A 14,712-nucleotide genomic window follows, 5' to 3' on the forward strand; every position below is an offset into this window, starting at 1 on the left:
AAATGATTATTTTTTTTAAATGTGATCTATGTCAAAGACGACCAAACTCTCATCTGCTGCTTTTGGTTTGAATTTCTTTTTTTTCCTACTATTCTAACCTTGTTTCTGTATTTTCACCCTGACTGGAACACACCCGACTGAATACAAATGCACATCTGGAGACGTTGAGGCAGCAGCACGGAACATTCGCACCAAAAGCAGCCAAATGATTAGAAAGAATGAAGGCTTTGTTGCGACCGGCTCAGCTCTCAGCTCAGGCTTCGTATCGAGCAGTTGTTGGGACTTTTCCCTTTGTTGTCCACGTTGTAAGAAATATTCAAATAACTGATAAACGTCGGCGTTCAGGAAGCAAAGTTAATTTCCTGTCCCTGCCGACTGAAACTGGCGGGAGCAGCGTCCAACATTAACACCAGCAAAGGGTGGGGCTGCCCCTGCACCCGGCCTCTGGGTCAACCTGTAGGGGTGCCAGTGTGTGTGTGTGTGTGTGTGTGTGTGTGTGTGTGTGTCGGGCTACAGGGCAGGAAGCATCTGTTAACAGAGGGGAGCGTGGAGGTACGAATGTATCTGTGCATATGTGCATATGTGTGTGTGTGTGTGTGTGTGTGTGTGTGTGTGTGTGTGTGTGTGTGTGTGTGTGTGTGTGTGTGTGTGTGTGTGTGTGTGTGTGTGTGTGTGTGTGTGTGTGTGTTGGTATTAAAGCCGTGTTTGGCCTCCCGTATCCGGCAGACCTGGCCGTGGCCCTCCTTCCTCAGCTTCCTGCAGCGCTCACAAACACAGAAGGAAAGAAAGAGTTTGCTCTGTTAGAAACCCGACTCACACACACACACACACACACACACACACACGTTAACAACCATCATCCAGGTCTATAGATGTGGCCGGCATCCCATTAATTAACATTAAATCCCATATAGATCCTTTATGATGGCACTTTGTTTAATGCATAATGTTTTTTAAAGGAGAGTTATGTTTTTAGTCCATTCCTGTTACTACGATATCTCAGGAACGCCTGGAGGAAATGTCTGTGGTCAAGGTCAGTGTGACCTCACATGTGACCTCCCATCCCTCCCATCCTTGCGATATCTCAGCAACACCTCCAGTGAATTTCCAGCGGCTGGAATTTTCTTTGTAAATTCGTCACAAACGTCCACACAAAGAAACTGATTGGAAGTCAAGAATCAAAATGCGTAATATGACGATCTCACACAACACAATTATGAAGTTGACGGGCGGGCGGAGGCATCAAACCTCAGATAAAAGAGGAAATGCACAATAAATAGGGGGTGGAAGAGAGGAAAGATGAATAAGGGGAGATGGAGGGAAATCCAGTCACCATCACAAAATGTACTTTTACCACAAAAGTGTTTCACTTGATATTGTATTTCAGTGGAAGGTCCTCACACTGTGTTAAAGGGAACAGGGAAGGAGGGAAGGTTGAATATTCCTTTCAGAAACCTTAACAGTTTGGCAGCATCTCCTACCAAACACACACACACACACACACACACACACACACACACACACACACTGACACGCTTTCTAGTTGCCAACTGGAAGGCATTTCCACTCGAGCCTGCTTGTAATAGCTTCAGTCCTCCAGAGAAGAATCCTTGACTCTGCAGGGTGCCGACCCATGCTAATTACCGTATTCACTGTGTAAGCCACCAGAAAGTCTGAATGAGCGCTAAAGACCGCGCGGGATGAATGAGCATGCAGCCAATTTCAAGCCGTCGCTCACCAGGAACATCCAGACCGGTTCATTCCGAGGCTGAGAGCTTATTTAACGTTTACTTTGCCGATAAAGTTCACGACGGAAACGAATGAAGGCTTGTTTGAGGCTCGAAGGGAAACGTTTAGGACTTAAATTGGATTTTTGAAGCTTTATCGGAGGGCTTCGTCACTACATTTTTATGTCATTTCTTCTTAAGTGTGAATATTTCCTGGTTTCCTTCCTCCTCCGTGAGAGTAAACATTTTGAGGACGATGTTTTGGGCTTCGGGAGGCATTGATCGACATTTTTGACAATTTTCTGATATTTCAGTGAGCAAACAACTCGATTCATCCAGAATCTGATGAATACTAAGCTTTGATTTGCAAACCTGCTGCGATCGATCTTCACATCACGCATCGCTGCATTCTTGACTTTGTGCTCGGAGACAATTGAACGCAGTCAATCAGCTTATTGGATGATTATGTTATGAAATGAAAAGAAATGTGTTTTTTCCAGGTCTGGGCATGGTTTGTAATGAAGCGAATGTTGTTGGAAATGTTGTCGGATATCCACGGTTCCCCTTCTCTTCTGTGCGTCATCACTCTCAGACAACTGTGTCAAAGGTCGGCGGTCTCCGGGAGCCTCGGTGCCATTCAGCATCCCGCCTGTCACAGCGCTGGCACAACAACGCGTAGAAACTGCCAACTAATGGCTGCTCGTCCGCCGCCGAAGCTCGCCAGCCCCCCCACCGTCTAAAAACGTGCCATCCAATCACTGTTGAGCCCCACAAACCGATTCCTGCCAAATCACAGGAGGCAACGGTTCAAATGTGTGTTTCACAGAGATTTCTAGGTCATTCCATTTTTGTTTCTCATTTTCTCCTTTACAAAGTAAATCAGTGTGATGAGCACAGCACAAATGATTGGGGGGGAGGGAGGGAGAGGGAGGGAGAGGGAGAGCATGCGTTGGCGTCTTCATACAGTATCTGAGTCCTCGCCTCCTCATGTGGTCCCCTGTTGACTCCTCCCCCTCTCTTTCTCACCGTCTCTCCTTCCCTTCTCTCTGCCTTTGCAGTTGTCACCTCCAATTCTAGCTTCAATTCATTTCATCTCCCCTCTCTCCAGCTGGTAGACACACACACACAGACACACACACACACACACACACACACACACACACACAGACATGGCCATCTGGACTGGAGGTAGAATTGGATTCTTAAGAGAATATTTGGGACTTTTTATCTTCATCCGCTGCCTCCCTCTCACTTCACCCTCAGCCCACCTCTCGCTGTTTATTAGACACTCTACTTCCCCTACCACTCTCTCTCACACACACACACACACACACACACTCAATCCAAGCCTCCATCATATGCTGCACTCTGCCTCCCTCACTCCTCTCCCCTCTTACACTCAGTCATATTCACTTGGGTTGCCTCTATTTTCTCCACCGTCTCCGTCATCTGTCTCCCTTCTCCGTATCTTAATCCAAACCAGCAAACAGTAATAGAGTGGAGCATCGCTGTGTGCATGTTTTTACCCCGAATGAAGCCCGCTGGACGCATGCTGTTCATGCATAGTGAACTCCCAATGTGTGTGAAGGGGATGGCGTGATTTAGATCTTTTCCGGATGCGTTGCTGAAGGCCATTCGAAGACTCAAAATCATTTTGAAGATGGACTTTGAAACGTGCGATACCAGAACTTCTCACCCGGCGTGTGACGAGGCCTCTTTGAGGTCATTTCACCCCCGCTTCTTCTCTTTGATGCAGGAGGGTGGGAGCAGAAATGAGGGTTTGATCACGGAGGGAAATAAATGAAAGAACAAAGGGGGGGGGGGGGATAGACAAGAGAGGGATGAAGGCCGAGTAGAGGAGGTGACGGCGAGGGACGGAGGTAGACTGCAGACGGAGCTAATCACAGAGGCGATCAAAGCTCGGTCGGAAGGAGACGAAGCAAAAGAGTAGAGAGACGAGAAACTGGGGTTCAGACGGTCGAGGCGAGGGCGACATCAAAGCGAGGCCGGGTGTTTGTCTGCAGGAGAGCGTCCTCGACACACAGAACACAAGTTAACTGCCAGGCTTCATCATGCTATACATACTCAGTGGGAGGGCATGGAGCTGAATGGGTGGCGTTTTCTCAGAAGCATCTATTTACAAAAAGAAGAAGTGTCTACAAGAAAACTCTCACCTCCCCGGTTTCTGGTCATAGTGGTCTAAAACAGGGTTTCACTTTGATTCAACAGCAAAACAAACCCTGCAGTAAAGAAAGACCAACATGCAGAGTTTAACACGTCGTTGCGTTGCTTGTTGTGTTGCTTGTTGTGTTGCTCGGCCTTCAACTGGAGTCCCATCCTGGCAGTTTGTCAGCGCTGACCCCTACAGGCCGCCGGCGTCATTACAGAGTCATTACCGAGCCTGGATTCACTCAGCTGTGGTTAGAAGTGGTGACGCCAGCCAGTTCTACAGCAGGACTGTGTGGTTGTTGTTGTTGTTGTTGTTGTTGTTGTTGTTGTTGTTCCCTAAACGTCTGCAGCTTGTGCACATTATCAGCGTTTACACGGTCAGATTTTTATTGGCAAATTAACGATAACATAGTTGCTGTATTTCATACCACAATACTGATAATAAATAAAGAATTTTGTTGCACATCCTTCGGTATATTTCCTGACTATACATTTGCAAAAATACCCACCATTTCCTCCGTGATCGCCAGCAAAAATAAACATCCTCCAAATATATCTTGAATCATTTTTCTTTCCCTTCGCCATAAACCCGTCTTTAAATATTCATTGAGCTTTGTTTGCATCATGTTTGTTGAACCCTCTTTAATTATCGTCTCATCACGTTTTCTTTAATTACCCAGCCGAGCCGTTCGCCCTCTTTATTATTCATCTTTATGTGTTGTTGCCGTGCTTCCTCTTCGTCTCACCTCTCCGTCATGCTCCATCTCGTTTGATAAATGATTTATTATCCTCCTCCTATTAACGGCTCCCTAACGGTCGGCGGGTAGGTGAAGTCTCAGGTGCGTCTCGCCGTAAAGTCATTAAACGGTTTCTCTGCGACGCTTTGACAACATTGGCTCAGACAACTATTAACTGCTTCTTTTTATGTAAAAGCTAATCCGAGGTGACGTAGCAGACGGTTTGAAAATACGTTTGAATCGCGAGGCCCCTTCTGGGAACCCTAACTAACCAATTTTGAACCTTAATGCTTCGTCCATTAATGTCTTCGAGGTTTTCCCCCAAAACCACTCCCATAGCTTCTCCCTGCACACTGACCTACAACGCTGCAATGATTATCCCGGCACTAACATGCTTTTGGGGAAACCCGGTCTCTCGTCTGTGTAGCCAAATGGCCGGTCTGGGCTTTATAGCCCGTTTTATCAGCGAGGGAGGAAGGGCAGCGGAGCACTCAGGCCCACAGCTGGTTCATCATGGTCTTAAAAGAGGATGCAGTAAGTCGGGTTTTTGCAGAAGCAAGAGAAGACATCACCCTAATGTATGTTCGACTGGCTTGTTTTCGCTTTCAGGGTCTTGACTTTGTCTACAGAAAGACAGATAGGGCCATTTGAATGCTGGGTATTGTGCTCTTCTCTGATTGGTGGACGAGTGGAGGGAAGGATCCTTAATCTGCTCGGTAAACGGCTGTGAATTCTATGACTTTTTGGTATCTTGTTGGTCTCGATCAAGTCTTTGTCATGTTTCATATGGGTGATTTCTTGATGTTATAAACATATTGCCCAGCCCGAACAGTTGTTTGTTCACGACATCAGCTACCAAACTAGGCAACGAGCCAGCGGCAACCTCCGGGTCTAAAAAGTGAAGCCAAAGCTGAAGTGTCCTAAACTTCTATCAACGATGGATGGAATATTGAGTGTAGAGTATATTAGTATTGCTTTGGTATCGGCTTGTTCCTCGAGGGTTTGAACCCCCGCTGAGTCTTTCGTAGGTTGAACCTTTTCTCTGCCTCATTAAAACAGCCGAGAGGTTCATTTCTCTGGAGCCAATCAGACGCTGTAAGCGTTGAGAGCTGCCACACCACACTTAACTGGGGAGCTCTGGTCCTCCCACCGTCGTGCCCTCTCGCTGACATGATGGAATTGTACAGCTGAAGGAACCTCGCACATTTATATTTAATCTCCCAACTCTCATCCTTAATGCATGAGGAGAATGGGAGACCCGGCCCGCCCCCCCACCACGGCTCAACCCGCCGGGAGAGGGAAAGAGGGGGGATTAGAGTGGGATTAAGTCTGCGGTTTGAATAGGAGCCACGAGACTGCCACAATTACTCAGCCACCCCCCCCCGATCTTCCATCCTCTAGTAGACGAAGCACATTAACTCCCCGGCACCTCGAAAAAAATCATCGCCATCTCTCACATCAAGTCGTCTTCGTTAGGAAATAAATCCACCAAAGTAAGCAACGAGAGCAGGAAACGCATTTTAAACTCCACCACCTCTTTGCGAGGCTCTTTCCATGAATCCATAATCTGAATGAAGGTTGAAGGTGCATCGACGTAAAAGTCACCACCTGTCTGAATGACAAAAAGCCAATAGTAAAACCTAGATGGACCCCGCAGTGGCACGTTTTAATACGTCTGAGCAGTGTGTTACCTAAAATGTCAAACTTCCATTCCCTCCTGAACCCCCTGCATCCCGTCCAGGACTCTCACGTTACCAAACAGCAGCATCAGCAAATCCTTTATGATCTAGAACAGATGAAGGTTTATTATCCTTCCAGTAACCTCCTCGGGTTTGGTTTTTAAAAGGTTGATAGAAAAGGAAAGAGACGATCAATCGGTCGAAGCATTGTGTGAAATACCTCAAACAATCTGAAATACACATCTAAACTCAATTATTAACCTGTGATGACACTAGCAATCAGTCTGCGTCTCCGTCACGCAAACACAAATAACTCACGGCGAGCGTCGTGGGAGAACCGGCGGATACGTGCGGTTTAAACAGTCTGACAGGATTAGGCGTCGCCTGCGGTTGGTTACGTGAAACACAACTCATTACAGCGGCGTTCCTAATGGGAAACGGATTTCACTTTAATGCTCCTTCAGTCACACGGGAACTAATGAGTGACCTGCAATGTTACGTGTGAGGCGGAGAAAGGATGCATGAATGTTTAACGCTTCCAGATGCTGGAGTTTAACAGTGCTGTGTGTTTAGATGGCGTGTGTACATGTGCATGCAGTCTGCAGACTAAAGTCATATTTCAGCCGTTTGATTACTCCAAATAAATGCTCCTCGTCTTAATAATGCGGATTTTCCTCTCATGCCAGCTGATGATGTAAATAATCATCAGTGGATTCAGACCAAGTCGATCTCTGATTGTTTTCGCTGCAGCTGCACGTATTCTGCCTCGTGCTTGAGTCTGTTTCCTGTTGAGGGAAACAACAGGACCCATTAGCTGATCCACACATTTAGAAAATGTCCAAATAAAACGGAAACACGTTCAGAGTCCAAACACACGTAAAGATAATTGAAGAGGGTAAAGCTTGCTTCCTTTAATATGCTGCACATTAACAACAAGCCATTGAACTTCTTATACTCCGCCCCTCAATACTGTGTTCCCCTGTGGGTTTGGAGAGAGGGGGGGGTTAAGTGCTGGTGGGGTCACGTAGTACAGGCCTATGAGGAGAGAGTACTGAGGCTCGACACCTTTTAATATTTGATATATTATTATATGTTATGCTCGTTGCAGCTCCAGCCAGCTTCAAGCTTCACTTTGGCTCGGCATTGATGTGTGTGTGTGTTGATGTGTTGATGTGTGTGTTTGGACGGTGTGTGGCGATGGAGGAGGGGTGCTGTAGGCCGGCCCGGTGCCGCCGGAGGACGTCTTCTCTCAGCCTGCCCCGATCCATACCGGTAAGACTCGAGAGTCCGAGGTCCTTGTGTGACCCGGACAGGAGGCGGAGATGCTGCCTCGTTTCCGTGGCGATCCCCAGTGTTGTGGTGCTTGGTCTGGGTCTCTAGACCCCCTTTTTTACTCAGTCTTGTCTTGACTGATTTTATTATTGTAGTATTCCTTTCCTCTACATGCATCGTGTATTTATTTGTATTGCTTTAGAGTAGAGAAAAAGTAAACCTCTCCCATCATACGTTGGTAAATGTGAACGTTGGACTTTGCTGGGCTGGATCTCTGAGTCCTACAAGAGGCCGTCTTCTGCTTTCTTTAATGTGGGCCAACGGGAGGAATTTTAGGTGTTAGATTCTTTTGTATGTGCTTAAATTTAATCTCTCTGGTGGCAGTACTCTACCTTCCTGGCTAAGTGGTCAGTTAATTGATGATGTAAATCTGTTAATTAAGAGGAGAGAGTATAACGACAGGAAATGTTCTGTTTCAGCAGCACTCACGCTGGGGATGAAAATTGGTTTCTTTCCTGTTTGACGCTTCGGATTGAACGTAATGTGAATTAAAGACGTAAAGCTGAAATAATCACGGATAATAATCAATGTGTAATAGTGAGTCATGTCTCTCTCCGTGGTGCTGAAACATCCAAACCCAGTCCCACTCTCATTTTAAACCCCCGTGACTCCCAGCTGTTTGTCTCTGGTTCGACATCGCTGTTACAGTTTGTGGTCAGTGGAAGTTTACGAGCCGTCCTCGTTGTGGAAACCCTCCCCTCCCCCACACGGCCGTCTAACATCCAGTCGGCTGCTTGACTGACATCTTTAACTGTGTGTTTGTGTTCATTTCTTGAAGTTAATACATTTCTGTCTTGGAGGGTTTGAACGTGTGTCTACGTAAAGGAAAACCGGCTGTGTCATCCTGAATCTTCTGCTTCATCTTTTATCAAAAGTCACTCCAGAAATAACAAATCTGCCCCTTCCCTCCGCCCTTGATCAGAAATCATATCAACGTCCAGCCCTGCATCATAATTTACAGCCGTCTGAAGTGTCTCTTCATGTTAATTATCGTGGAGTATAACGTGTCAAGCAGTGCCAAACAACAAGCAGTGTGTGTGTGCGTGTGTGCGTGTATGTGTGTGTGTGCGTGTGTGTGTGTTTGCCTCGGTTGAACTCATATCCCTTTCTCTGTTTTTCCCCCGTCTGTCTCGCTACTACTTCCTGTCTGTCTGAACAGCTTCCTGCCGACCTCAATAAGATGCATCTAACAGACCACGCCCATCAGCAGGTGATGCACATGCCTCCCAGCCAATCAGGATGCAGCATCGCCAGCGACTCAGGGAGCAGCAGCCTGTCAGATATTTACCAGGTGGGTGCTGTTTGTTGAAATATTTGTTTCGTACTAACCAACAATATAAACACACACACACAGTGATGTCATACATATGTCGTTTGGTGTGTGTGGAGTCAGGTTGTTTACAATTAGAGGCTTTATACTGAATTATGACATATTTCCTTTCAGTTTGCCATCTTCCTCCTCTCTTTAGCCTGACTTTTACTCCTGCAGCTGTGCAGCTATGCATTCAGTGCAGACACCTTTTGCATATGCCAGGTTATATTTCTTTTTATCTGAACCCGTGGTTTTCAACCATCTCTGCAACTCTGCAGAAGCTCCGTGCATGCAAGCTTATCGGCAGGAGTATAAATTAGGCGCCACCACTACGTTTTTGGAATATCCGCTTCCTTTTAATCTCATTGCTCCTCAGCCCCGCCTCCTCGTCCTCCCCCGTATCGCGCTAATTATTGTGCAGCGGCCGTGCATCCTGGTGATGACTCCCTCTGCACTTCCTGCTGCTGGTTGAAAGGTCACGTGCAGGAAAATAACCTTTCCATCTCCGTGTCTCTACCTGTGCTACAGGTAACGCTGTCAGTGTAGCCGGGTTCGTTACCGCCACTTTGCAGCTGTTTTACTTCCATGGCAACGTGGCCCGGGAAATTATATGTAGCAAGTCACTTATGCAGATGATGTCAGAGTCGATTCTGGATTGATGTTTCCCTAAACAGGAATGTCAGGAATACTTGTGCATCAGATAAGTGGCGGAGCTTATTTCCTTCAGGAAGAGTCCATTTCCTCCCGTTCCTCTCACATGTTGGTGTTACATAAACATACGTTTCACCTCCGACGAGGCAAACAAAGCACATTCAATGGACGCTCTGGCAACTGGAGACCTTTTGAATGTGTTCGTGTGTCCTTTTAAATCCTGGTTGCATTCATTGGCTTAATGCACAACGTGTCAAATGTACCAAAGTATCATCGCCAGCACCACAAGGTCTTCATATTTTAACTCCGTCTTCTTGAATCAGCCTCACCTTTTGCCCGACATTTCTGAGCATTTACGAGCTCAGCGTGCTCAGGGATGAAATGCCTCTCTTGTGTGTTGGGTATTTTAAATGGCTGCGGATCAATAATCCATAAAAGGCTACATGGCAAGGCAGTCGTCTCATCGTTTTAATCCCTCAGCTCTCCTAATCTCCCCTCTTTACACAGAAAGTAGTCATAAATCCGAGACCTCCTTTTTATATTACCTTTCAGCCGTCGCTCCTCTTCCCAGGATGCTGCAGTGTTCCCTTCATCCCTGTTTGTGCTTACACCAGCATGGTAGCATTGTTAGCATTGTTAGCATTGTCAGCATTCAGCGGTGGCTCTTTGAGGTCCGTGAGCCACAAAGTGATGAGCTTGTTCCAAGTTAATGAGCTGGTTTAATCAGCGGGCGCTGCTGGCCACTAAACTAATGAGCAGGCTGGTTTCTGTCTTTACTTTTTAAGTGCCGTATGTAAGCGATGGGCAGTGTATCGGGAATATTAGATATTTTTGTATAAATGGTAGATTGTCGTCATGACTTTCAGTAGAAAATTGGGGAATCGGATCTGCAGGAATGAGTCTTTAACATGCAAGTAAGAAAGTCAGCAATTTTTGCACTTGGTGTCTGAAATAAGGACCTGATTAAAGATGACTCAGCTAATAGTCTCATGGGAGTTTTGAAGCTTTTAAAAAAAGTGTCTAAATGAGACAACAAAGCTCCATCATGTCGACCAGTCCGCCTCGTCGCGTATCCTCGTTAGTGGTGGAGTTTGTTTATAGCGTAACGTTTTTATATTTTTTACATCTAGGGATTTCATTCACGCTTCAAAAATAATAGCGGTGTGAAGGAATGGAAACGTTGTCTCGTTTACAGAGGACTCTTTCCCAATGAGTCTCTGGGGAGAAAAGTCTTTTTGGCTCATTGGCATCACGTAACGGACCTGTGACTTGTAATTCCACATTTTGCCACTAAGTCAAATTAGCTACAAAGCCTTGCACTCTTCCCGGGGGCTCATGAGTTTAAGGGTTTTTCTTTAGGGTTTAGTTTCCCCTTATATTATATTAGGGTTCTGGGAAGGAGGGTTGTGAAGAAGTTGTGGACTATTTAAAGTATATTTGGAGTAATGTTAAAGTAAAAAGTGAAATATCTGTCAACGTCTCTGGTCCGGAAGGATAAGAGAGGAGAAATAAGTCACTTTAAAATAAAGGAATAAAGCAACAGGCGGATGAATAATGGAATCCATTAATCATTGTCAGCAGAATTTCACTTGTATCTGCAGCAGAAAAGGGACTGAAATGACATAATTGGGGTGTTTTCACCTCCTCGTCTGCTCCTCCCTCCTCCCCGTCTCCCAGCGTCTGCAGATGGACGTAAGCCGGACCAGACCCGGGTCAGACGTTTAACACGGAGACCTGATCTCTTCATGCTGGGATTAGACATTTATCCCACGGTTCTGATCCCATCAGCTTGTCGCTGACCCGGCTCAGTGTTTGTTTACAGCTGTCTTAAAGCGCTGACCTCCAGTCAGCTGTGCTCCTCAGCTGTCAAGGCAACGGCCTGCTTTTGTTTTTTTCTCACAGTCGAGCAATTTTACTCAACGACTTTCTGCCCTCCTGCTCTCACATCCTTCCTATTCCCCTTTTATCCTCCATCCCCTCCCATATCACGCTGTCCCCCTCTCTGCTCTTCCCCCCTCCCCTGTTAAATGTGAGCGTTCTCGGGGAAATGTGCCGTCCCTCGTCTCTTGGAAGTGTCCTCCGTGCTCAGACTGAAGCCGGGGGAATTGGACTGAAAGGGCACATCCTGCATTCTGGATGAACCGAGCTCTCGAAGCCCTGAGAGATCCGTCGGTGGCAGACGGCGAGAGGAAACGTGTTAACGTCTCGGGATCGCACCGCCGTTCTGTCCTGAAAGTTGCATTACTTTCCTCTATCTGACGGATGGAGACTGTCCATCTGGTGGACAACCATAAAAAGTGCTTTGTCTTGTTCTGCTCAGTGTTGAGAATACATGATTCCCTCCTCAGATGGGGAAACTAAAGAAGAATATAGTTTTACACTGGAGAACAAGTTGTAGGTGAAGCTGTTGTGGAGATGTTTGATTTTTAGCGTCTTTTCAGGCACCACAGGTTTAAAAATATGGAGTATTTATCCACGCGTGTGATTTCCCTTTTGGTTGAGCATATCCTGGCAGAAGGGAGGGATGTGCAACCTGTTCCACAAAAATCCAATTTATTAAATCATGACAGGTCTCTTTTGTTCATTTATCATCAGTACACTTTTTATTTAGTGCAGGAAAGTATTGTTTTTGTTGTCTGTGTTTTAAAAGCCCTCCAAGTAGCTCGTTCAACCTGATTCATGAAAACAAGAGTGAACCCGGTCTGACCTGGAGACGGGCTGTTAGCTCAATCCCCTCCTCCCTGCAGAGAAACCTATTAAAGCCATTGGCCAGGCACCAAATAACCCCAGAGCTCGATTGCATTGATGGTTGGGGAGTTCATCCTGTGGCGTGCCGGGCTGGAAGTGAGCTTCTTCCCACCGTCTTCATTCCACTCTTCTAAATGAACGACTGCCAAGATGATGTCCCTGGGTGGCCTCGACCCAGACTCGCTCTTTATTCCACGACGACGACATATGGACGTTAGAAGAAACTGAAGTGAAGTAGATGGAAAGCAAAACTCATAGAAAACGATAAATAAATAATAAGCAATGAAGCAAGTTGGCGATCTGTACATGAATGTACACTTCGATGACACCCAGAAGACCATTGATGCGTCGTTTTTTTAGAACATCTGTACCAGCAGTGGTTCCCTTCCCTTATAAAACATAAATTCAGTCCAGTGCTCCCCTACTCATCAAAGATGGCAAATAGTGGAGGACTTTTATTAATTATCTTTACAGAAATGCAAATAATATCACTATGGAGGGGCTGAGAAAGAGGTGAAATTTAGGATCCAGAAGATTCTCTTTGTTTTTTTGTTCTACCTGCGAGAGCGTCCAGATGGCCTGCAATGCTGCCGCTGCCACCGGGGGTCTCCTCGTTCCACCTCTAGGTTGATGGTTCAGATCCCACCCGACCCCTTTTTAAGCCATACACCCGACCATCTGTCCCCCCCTGCTCAGGGGAAATCCAGCTGAATGTGAATTATCGCTGCTGGATTTGAATATTTGGCTGTCGGCCTCTGTTTTGCTAGTTTGAGTCGCAGGTACAGCTGCTACAGCATTCCAAGGTTAGTGTTGATGCTCTGTGTGGATGACGTACCACTGGCAAGGCTCATGGCTTTAAGGGGGGGTTGAACAGAGGTCGTATCTTCTTTTTGGCATTACCCACATTTGCTCTGTCTTGCTTCGTGCCTTATTTAAATCGAATGGATTACTTTGTACTGAACGCCCTTAAACCCTCAGTGATTCGGATGGTGCTGCCTGAAACTGATGGTGCACAATCACAGGGCCTATGAAAGCCTGAATATTCATGAGGAGGTCTTATGATTGCTGCATGAGTCAAGCAGGTTTAATGGAGGATGAACAATTCAACCCAATCTCAAACTATAATATAATAAAACGAGACATCACCAGTACCGTTACCAACCACTGGGCCGCCTTCTCCGCCGTCTTGTCTGCAGGCCACCGAGAGCGAGCTGGGAGACGTCGACCTCTCCGGGCTTCCTGAGGCTGCGGTGGACAGCGAGGAAGAGGAGGAGGAGGATGAGGACCTGGAGAGAGCTTCGGACACCCTTCTGGGCCGAGACCTGGTCCGAGAGTGTCTGGAGAAAGACCCGGCCGACCGCAACGACGACGACATCGGTGAGTTTCTGTCGAATAAATATTCACTTTTAATAGGTTTAGAGTTGTCAAATACCTCCAATATGTCATTTCAATCGGTATTACCAGATTACAGGTGGGTCTTGAACATGCATTCTTCATAATGTCCAACAGGGGGAGACTCTTAGATACCACCTGAATGTCGGTAATGAAGCTGCTGCATGTTCAGGATTGTCATGGACCTTTTCTAGACTTTCATGTCCTCGCGATTAAAAACGCCACACAGACCATCCATCATTCAGTGAGTGGAGACGCCCCTCTCAGCGGTCTCAAACACCGGTGGCCTTCCTGTGTGTATTTTTAAGCCGGCAATCAGAGAGGCGTCCTCATTAGCGGGACCCAGCGGGGTCCTGCAGGAGCCGGGCGGACCACATCAGAGAGCCGGAGACGACGTGAAGGCCTGGCCTGCTGGGTGCCTGCTGGGAGGTTGGCCTTCTCGTAGCCTCCACTCGATGGTCACACCCTGCTCATTCAGAGCGCTTTAAGCCCATAAATATTAATACATCCATAACGTTTTTACTCATTAATAAGCGTTACGCTTTTTTAAATATGACACATTTGGTTCGACTGCAGCAGTAAAAAGGAGTGTAACTCTGTAGTGTCCCGCATACCTGGTGGCGTTATCCAATATGATCTTTTATTCCTTATTATAATTGGATTTTACTCTCTGGAAGACTTGGTTGCTCTATCTAGACTGATAAATGGCACTACAGGAAAAAAGGAATAAAATATGTGTTTTATGATTTTAAAAGACCAGTAAAGCAGAGGAAAATAAACATTTTTCAGGATTCTTTCTCCTTTGCATTATTAATAATCTGATAATTATGCCTAATTATGCCTAAAAATCAGACCAATCGCAGCCTGTAAACGTATGAGACAAACTGATGACAAGCTTTGTTTGTTGAATACCGTCATCACAATACTTAATGGTATTAACCTCATAATTGATACAGATTTCATTA

At 46.3% G+C, this 14,712-nt stretch overlaps 1 protein-coding gene across 6 annotated transcripts in view; it reads left to right on the forward strand.

Moving 5' to 3' along the window:
* Nucleotides 1-14,712, forward strand: part of rapgef6 (Rap guanine nucleotide exchange factor (GEF) 6) — a 105,373-nt gene that overhangs the window by 56,015 nt on the left and 34,646 nt on the right. For all 6 annotated transcript variants that reach the window (XM_084028777.1, XM_084028778.1, XM_084028779.1 and 3 more), the window contains 2 exons: nt 8,804-8,935; nt 13,552-13,732. In XM_084028777.1, coding sequence (XP_083884903.1) covers nt 8,804-8,935; nt 13,552-13,732 — 313 coding nt within the window. The remainder of the gene's footprint in view (nt 1-8,803; nt 8,936-13,551; nt 13,733-14,712) is intronic.

This window comes from Eutrigla gurnardus (genome assembly GCF_963514095.1).
Source record: "Eutrigla gurnardus genome assembly, chromosome: 15".
In the NCBI taxonomy this organism is placed as follows: Eukaryota; Metazoa; Chordata; class Actinopteri; order Perciformes; family Triglidae; genus Eutrigla; species Eutrigla gurnardus.